The sequence below is a fragment of the Lasioglossum baleicum genome, chromosome 12 (assembly GCF_051020765.1).
Source record: "Lasioglossum baleicum chromosome 12, iyLasBale1, whole genome shotgun sequence".
Taxonomy (NCBI): domain Eukaryota; kingdom Metazoa; phylum Arthropoda; class Insecta; order Hymenoptera; family Halictidae; genus Lasioglossum; species Lasioglossum baleicum.
Window position 1 is genome coordinate 2,419,080 of NC_134940.1, and position 9,075 is coordinate 2,428,154.

Below are 9,075 nucleotides of genomic sequence, written 5' to 3' on the forward strand. Positions count from 1 at the left end.
CACGACTGAAACTCCCACATTTTACAATTCATTTTATTTATAATAAAGAATGTTTACAATGTCTATTTAGAACGATTCATATGATTCATTTGATTAAGTACGTATATGTACATGAGTACGATACGATACGCGGCAATAACCTAAAACCTGCGAAATGTCATCTGTCTTTGTTGCGTCCCCGGCACACACGCGCAACGTGTCACATATTACTCTGGTCATCAGAGAGGGGGTAGGTACCTCATATCGGCGTGATTCCCCTCATCTGTGGCAGCACTGCCACCCGTGCCCACGCCTGGTCTAAGGCGTTACGTCGCAGTGTGGTGGGATTAGGGAATTTACTGGGTTCGGGTGCTCGTGGAGCGCTGCAGCATTCTGTTCGCGGAAGGTTTGCAGAAAATAACTTTGAACAATGTAATGTAAAGAAAGATACACACAACAAGATAAACATAAACAACAAGTTGAAGCCTCATTCCGCGTCGCGAGAATTACTAAGGCAAGTTACAATGGCCGACACGGTCACACAGTGGTCCGGATTGGAAAATCGTGACCCATTTGGCCAAAAATCAACTTTGAGATATCGACTTCTACTAAACGGGATATTGTTTCTAAATGTCCATATACCTCAAAAATAAAATATTAAAGAAATGTGCACGAGATGCAGTTCCCGCGACAGCCGAATTGGCTCTTACGAAATTAATCTGTAATAAATTACACGATCGCGCCTACGCCGCCATCGAAGGCGAGAACATCCGCACGATCTCCGCGTTATGCGACAAACTGCGAACAGTATTGGGCCCTTACAAGTTCGTGGACCAATACCGTGGTGAACTCGCAAGTATTGTCCAAAGCCGTGGTGAACACATTCTTGATTTCATAAATCGCGTAAAAGATTTACGCACAGCCATTAATGACTCCACAGACAGTCATTGTGATTATGAAGAAATGGACCGATTCGTAGTCGAATGTTTCCTACGAGGTCCTCTTCCCGAAATACGAACTGAAGTCTTGCATTGCCATTCCCGAAGATCGTCGGCTATCTTCGAGGCAGCCATATCTGCCTATAAACAATATGAGCTCTATCAAACGCGTCGCCACGAATGTAACCGTGAAGAGACTCGTAAAGTCAGCTTCTCAGATAACAGAAGCCCCCTTCGATCACATTCTCCGAACAACTACAGCTCTCGCGATAATCGCAATTCCCGCGAACGCATTCCTGAACGTCGCGACAACAGATCAGATGAACGTCGCGACAACAGATCAGATGAACGTCGCTACAACAGATCCGATGAACATCGAGACTCATGGCGAAACCCGAGTCGAGACTCTTATCGCCCTCCGACGCCTCAACGGCGGTCGGAACCTGATCTTCTGCAGCACCACGTACATTCTGCAATGATTGCAAGACCCCCGGGCACGACATCCACGAATGCCGCAAACGAGCTTATAATAATAGCCTCCGCTCGGGAAACGAGTCAGGCCTCCCGACCGAAACGAATCGACAGCGGGAGACCGCCCCAATGAAACGCAACCAAACATTTTTATGGTTATGGTTTTGAATGTTTGTCGCCGAGGACACAGCAAGAAACGCGAGCCAAATTTAGACCATTTGATGACAAACAAAAAATCCTCGCGTTGTTTTCCTTATCGCCAGCGCGAGTCGTCGTGGTCAGAAAGACGACGAGCATCATAGCGACCACATTTATTCGCACCTCTGTACATCCGCGAAAGTTCCAATAAACGTGCGTAGATTCGGAGTGAGTTATTTCTTCAGATCCCTACCTCCGGTGTTCCACCAAACACAAACGGCAAGCGCGAGAGTTTCGATCGCGAACAACAATATAGAGGATGAATCTATATTCATATCCAGTTTAGTGCCTTTAAGAATTCAACAAAAATCAAATTCGGCAATAATATGGCAAAACTCTACACCAACTTCACCGTGGTATTGTCGACCTATTCGCTTCCGATATATTAAAGAAAACAAAGATTTGATAAATGAAGAAACCAATAGCATTAAAACGGAAATAAGCAATCTGATACCATACAAACAAAATAATCTTAATGTGGAATATATTATGTTGTTTACTATGGTCGACAACAAGGTCTGCAATGCCGTGACCAATACGTCCTCCGCGATGAGATGCTTTATATGCCAATCCAAACCAACAGAAATGAACGATTTGAATCGTGTATCATCGACGATTTGCGAACCAGAACATTTTCAGTTTGGAATATCATCTCTCCATGCGTGGATACGTTGTATGAAGTGTATATTACACATATCGTATAATCTGCCATTTAAAAAGTGGACTGCGAATACTGTAGATTTGAAGAAGCAGCGAGATAAGAGGAAAAGCGAAATTCAGGATGGTTTTAGGAAAGAAATGGGATTATATGTGGATTATGTAAAGCAAGGTTGGGGGTCATCAAACGACGGCAACACAGCACGTAGATTCTTTTCCGACGCTAAAACGTCAGCAAAAATAACAGGAGTAGATTTAACATTAATTAAAAGATTCCATGTTATACTACAGGTAATTTCTTTCTCATCATCTTCGAAAACTTTTAATAGTATATACAAAACTCGGCAAAATATTTTATTACTTATTGATGCTTCTGTTATAATATTTGTGAATCCATATTTTACTACAGGTCATTTCGTCGCCATACGATATAAATACCGAAAAATTTAGGAAATATACCCATGATACGGCAGTTTACTACGTACAAACGTACGGATGGTATTATATGCCAGCTTCAATACATAAGATACTAGTACATGGGGCAGAAATCATAGAACATGCATTGTTGCCAATAGGCCAACTTTCAGAGGAGGCACAAGAAGTGTGCATAGCACTCGCTGTGTCTATGCCAGAGATGGGCATTATCTAAATAAAAGATTATTCAAATAAGTTTTCGATAAAAATAACCTGTATCTTTCCTGTTTTATTCGAAGTCGAATGCAGCGCCACAATGTATCTGTAACTTTATCTTTCGAGCACTCGGTTTGGAGAGTTTATTCGCCTGTCTCTCCGAGGCTTTTGTGGTTATACTCAACTTTTATTTGAGAGTCGAATAGAGCGTCACGATGTATCTTACGGTTGTATCTGTCGTTACTTGGTAGCAGAGTATCCGTCAAATTTTACTGGAACAAATAGATTCGTAATCTTATGGATTATAATTCGAATCCAGATGTCGCGCGAGATTTATCTGTCATCTTTACTCGTTATTTGTTAGAGAAAACTTAACAACTGTATTCACACACGATTTAATGAATACAGTTACGCAGAAAACACAACAATAAACGTAATGGCCAACGATACGCGACGAAAAGCGGGTTGACGAAAACTCGAACGAAAGAGAGGTAACTGCTAAACGGAAGCGGTGAGACGGACGCGATATCTACATATAAGCGGTTGCCGTTAACTAGAATAAGACGATCTGCCGGTATAAACCCGAAAATTCACGCGTTAGGCTGACGCAAAGTAGTGGGGAGCGCTTAGACCTTAAACGACGTGACGTCACCCGATCACGGCTACGCGAAGTCGGTAAGGCAGATCAACTGCGTATCGGTCGGCCGGAACATTTCACCCCCCGCCCCCTTGCCGAGACACAGTTTCGGCAATAGTCGCGGGGCCGTCGATTTGCATTTAAATACGACGGTTTATGACGCGGGGCGATTCGCTTCGACGGGCAATCGACACAATTTGACGATTGGCCGTTTGAACATAGTAGTCGCAGTTCGGGCAGTTCGCAGGCGCGACTGGAGCTGTCGCATAATTTGCATACACCAGGCATGGGCAGAAATAGCACGCGTGCTAGTGATTCTCAAGGAATACCCCCACTTCTCCCGGCCGCGCGTCTCAATCCCCTTGGCGGCCATAGTTGCTCCGAGCACTATGGCCGCCACGGAGAGCGAGACGCGCGGCCGGGAGAAGTGGGGGTATTCCTTGAGATTCCCTAGCACGCGTGCTATTTCTGCCCATGCCTGGCGTACACCGACGAGCTCTATGACGAGCGCACGTTACGCAACGATTGATAAAGGATCGCATTGGTCGTTGACCGCTGACAATCCGATACGATTGTCTTAACGTCGAGAGTGTGAGCTGTGGGCCGGCGTACAAATTGTGCAAGTGCGCTTGAGCGATAACGAGAGAGGTGAACGCCGAGGACCGCGGCAAGATTATCGGGTATTTTTTATCCACATCGACGAGGGAGTGCTGCAAGCGGACGGCTGCACTATATACTGCTATATGGAAAAAGATATTTAATTTAATACCTGAATTGGCAAATAATATAAGATTTCAGCGACGGTTAAGGGATCTACAGGCCCGCGATCCGCTCTATCGATCTTCATCCGGCGCACAGCTCGACAACACAATGCGGTTATACATAATAACGACTTAATACGTAGTAAGCGACGAGAATCTCCACGTGGAATTCGATGCGGCGTGTAACGTGGACGTTTTCTCAGGTCGTTTCTCGGCGTCGAAGCAGGGATCCGGAGACAAGTGTTTCCGCGGGCCATGCTGGAGAGAAGTCTCGCAGCCACGCAGGCCCTCGCCACCAAATGGAATCGAGCAATGCTCGGGGATAGACACCGCGGGACGCTGTATCAGCAGGGTTGCTTGTCCCTGGAACATGACGCCAATAGGCTTGCGGTGCGAATTGATGTATATCCGCGGCGCGATTCCGTACGAAATCCTTCCAATTGGAGGGAGGGCTGCGAATCCACGCGAGAGCTACGGCCGAATATGTCCACGGATGCGTTGGTATTCGCTAGAGTTCCAACGCTGTTCGGATGTGCCCCACTTGCTTTGCGAGGAAGAGCAAGCGATCCAGAGTCAGATTTCGAATTTCCGGCAAGTCGGTGCAGAATCGCTTCCACCGACGTGTGAACTCGGACAGAAGAACATCGTCCCCTCCCGTTTTCTAAGTCCATAATTCGCCTACCTACATAGGACGCGGTTTTCGCTCCATTCTCGCGATCGGAAGCAACGCACATGTGGCCGAGACGTTCGTATTCCTCGAGGAACTTCGTGTATTTTCTCCGGAATTGAGAACAATATTCAATGCAACAATATTCGAAGCGCCGCTGATCGCGAATCCCCGAGCTCGCAAGGGTTTCTTATTGCGAACGGCAAACGCATAATGTATCGCCCGGTTTGGTCGGGGAATGAGTATTACATTGACGCTCGGAGTCTGTCAGCATCGCTTCGGGCAGAGTGTTCGGCTCCTCCTGGACCCAGAATTTCTGCAGCAGCTCGTAGAGGTCCCGGTCGACGCCGCACTGGAAGCTGAAGACTCCGACGGATGCAGGATCTGCGATGGCCAACCAAGCGCGGTGAGTTGGGCGACTGGAGCGTCGTCATCCCACCGCCTGATGTCGGATCGAATGATGCGGCTGTACACGTCAACGCCGATCACGATGTCGATCGGCTGCGAATCCAGGTAGGAAGGGTCGGCCAACTTCAGCCCTTGTATGTGTGACCAATTTGCGTGCGGATTTGCCACGGTGGGTGCAGCATGTGTCAGCTCGGGTAAAATAAAGGCGTTTACTTCGTAGTTGTACGTCTCGGTGAGCGATGATATGACGAACGTGGAGACGCCCCGTGTCGTCACATTATGATCCACTCCGATGCCGTAAATAGGCAAGCAGGCTGCCGTGGAATAGGCAATCGTTGGCAAATGGACTCCTTGATGAAGGAGACCTCGGAAGCTGTCCCCGTTGGTGGAAATAACGTTGACGAGTGCAGTCTCCTTGGGCGAGATGGGAACGACGTGGCGAACAGTTGCAGATGAAGACTCGTCTGTCCGTGCTGACTCCGAGGACGACGTGGACGCTGAGGTGACGGTGGAGGCTTCGTGCAACAACGTGTGGTGTCGCGAAGCGCATTTCGTGCACCGCTTAGTGCTGCGACAGGCCTTTCGTGGTTGGTTACCCAAGCAGTTGCAGTAGCGTCGACGTTGGGTAACGAGCTGCTTTCGTTGATCCGGAGTCTTCGAGAGATATTGAGTGCAGGCTCCGAGATAGTGATCCGCGGTGCATAGAATGCAACGTTTCTGCGACGTGGCGTGCGTTCGAGCGCTGGACGATCGCGATTTCTGTGCCGTCGTGACAGCTTTTGCTCCCTCGATCGAAGTAGGCGCGCATATGCGATGTTGCAGAAAATCGTCAAGGACGGAGAACTCCGGATACTCGGTTTGATCCGCAATTAGAAGCTCCCGCGCTTTCAGCGACTCCGAATCCAGCTGTCGAGTTGCCCAGAATAGTATAAACGACCCCCAATGCAGAACTTGACATTTGAGTCCCTCGAGCGCGTTAAGTACTCGTTCCACTGTCCCGCGAATTTCCTGAAGCTCCGTCGCAGATTCCGACTTCGCCGTGGACGCGTGTGATGTCGTGCTGTCCGACGATGAACTGCCACGCACGTTCGAAATGATCGCCGTCAACCGGTGAATTGCGGACGAGATCGAGAGCGTCGGAGAAATTTTTTTAAAGTCGCCGGAGAAATTCGGAACGTCGACACGGCGGAGTTTTGACGATGATGTTGTCTTCTGGTGACCACGGGAGCTTGAACCTTCGCGCGAGTCGGAATCGCGGGCGAGAGGTCCTTGAGCATCTCGCATATCGTGGCTTGGGTTTCGATGAACAGTTCCTCACACGCGTACTGTAGGTCGCGAACGTAATAGTCGTGATTCTGGAGGTCGGCTGTGCATAATTCCTGGAGCTGTAGATGGTTCGCCCGGAATTCGTCCCAGTTGCGCAAGAGTGCATCCAACCGTGCTTGTATGTAGGCCTCCGCGTGGTTGGCCATCCCCTTTTTCTTCGTGTTAACGATGATGCGGTGAATATTCTTGTGCAATTCGAATTGCAAGGCGATGAAATTTTTGGCCGTTGACATTTTTAACGTAACGGTGCGGCAACGAGCGCGACGATAACGCCAAACAAGCGAGCGGGTGGCAACGGCCACTGAAACGATTTCAATGTACTGTGCGATTTGCCGTTAATAGCACACACGTTCGCTGATGCGTTTGCACGAATGTTTTCACCCACTAATCGTGATCTCAGATTGACATGCTGAGAGGAGGACCAAAATGTTAGAGATCGGATACGAAGAATAGTGGGATACTTATACAGAAAACACATCACTAACGTAATGACTAGACTGCGGATTTTATGCATTTATGACAAAAATGGGTACGTACAATTTAAAGCAGTGGACTTGTTCAAAATATTTGAGGACATGAATGTATTAGTTTCAGCTTAATAGGATAATTAAAAGAAGAATACAATTTTTATTTGGCAACTGTGTCCAGCAATTAATGCATATAATTTTTTATTTTGCATAAAGATCCGCAGTCTAGTAACGACTAACGATACGCGACGAAAAGCGGGTTGACGAAAACGAGAACGAAAGAGAGGTAACGGCTAAACGAAAGCGGTGATACGGACGCGATAAGTATAAGCGATTGCCGTTAACTAGAATGAGACGATCTGCCGTTTTAAACCAGAAAATTCACGCATTAGGCTGACGCAAAGTGGGGGAGGGGGCGCTTAGACGCCGTGACGTCACCCGATCGCGGCTACGCGAAGTCGGCAATCGTCGAATCAAGATGTCAGATATTTAAACTCAAATAAAAATAACTAATAAAGATACATGTGATTTAATTTCTGCGAAATACTCGTCACGAATAAAACAATCGAATAAATCATCTTGCTACATCGAGCTTCGTATAAATCGGAAGGTTAAGACGAAATCGTTCCATTGAAATCTTACAGATAGACCGTAGCCAAAATCTGACAGATACATCGTTAGATACATGGTGGCGCTGCCTTCGACTCTCAAATAATGGCTAAAGATGAACTGAAAATTCTCAGCTGTATCTTACGGATGGTGCTTCTCGAATAACTTCTCGCCGCTAGAGGCGTTGAATACGCATACGCCGTTACTTCGAGCTTCGATAACCTACAGATGATGAATGAAATTTCTGGAGAGTATCTTACAGATAAACTATGTCGAATATGTATTTTAGAAAAATAAGTACAAATAAAAGATAAACGAAAGTTATATTTAGTTTATTAGATTTATTTTATTATTTTATTTAGATAAAAAAATTGCCCATCTCATACGTTGATCAAGTATCCAAAGCTACCTTATAAGGCAAGGATTCTGAAAATATCAAAGTAAATTGGCATTGACCAATTAACAATTTCGGAATATAAGTCTACTGGGAATGTTTCGTCTCCAAATAGAAAAAGGTCACGACTGAACATTCTGGAGAAGACATCCGAGGAGGATGTCTTAGCTATCAGGATTGAACTGCCATGAAGTATTAAACAAAATAGGGGCAAGAAATCAAATCACACTAACCTGGGTACCAGGCCACACAGGTATAGAGGGTAACGAAAAAGCAGACCAACTAGCCAACAAAGGATCAGATATGATACCAATCGGGCCACAACCAACACTCAGGATCCCCGAGGCGGACTTTATACAAGCCATAAAAGAATGGAAAAAAGAAGCTGTATCAAAGAAATGGAGAGAAACGGAAGGACTAAGACACTCAAAAGAGATAATAGGAGAACCCATTTTTCAGCAACAAGCAGCGTTTATGGAAAAGAACAGAAGAACAACCAAAATACTCACAGGTATCTACACAGGACATGAAACACTCAATGTACACCTCCAAAGAATCGGCAGACGCGAAAGAAAAGAGTGCGACCTATGTCAGGAAACAAGATTGTATCTTGAATCAATGCAGCAAACGGTAGTGGTCCAGTAGTACAATTCAACGCGATTCAAAAGTACCGGTGTATACTATAAAGTTAAAGTGCTCGTACGACGCTTACGTGACGATCCAAGAACGTCGAACGTGAACACACACCAATTAGCCGATTTTACATATACACAGCAGAAAGATGCCGATACCTAGGTATACAGGACCGCAGACTGTCAATGAACTCAGATGGATAGCCAACCACAGACATTGGGATGGAGTAATTCCCCTGCTCCATCTCGATGCCTACGGGGACTACAGAGACATGATGTGCGTCCAGATACTCCGTGGAGT

The 9,075-nt window shown here is 46.4% G+C and overlaps 1 protein-coding gene across 1 annotated transcript; it reads left to right on the forward strand.

Annotated features, from left to right (window-relative positions):
- Window positions 1-1,640: 1,640 nt before the first annotated feature.
- On the forward strand, window positions 1,641-3,311 carry LOC143213857 (uncharacterized). Its single transcript, XM_076434149.1, has 2 exons — window positions 1,641-2,534; window positions 2,653-3,311. The coding sequence occupies exons 1-2, from the start codon at window positions 2,076-2,078 to the stop codon at window positions 2,890-2,892; spliced, it is 699 nt and encodes a 232-aa protein (XP_076290264.1). The 5' UTR covers window positions 1,641-2,075; the 3' UTR covers window positions 2,893-3,311.
- Window positions 3,312-9,075: the final 5,764 nt, after the last annotated feature.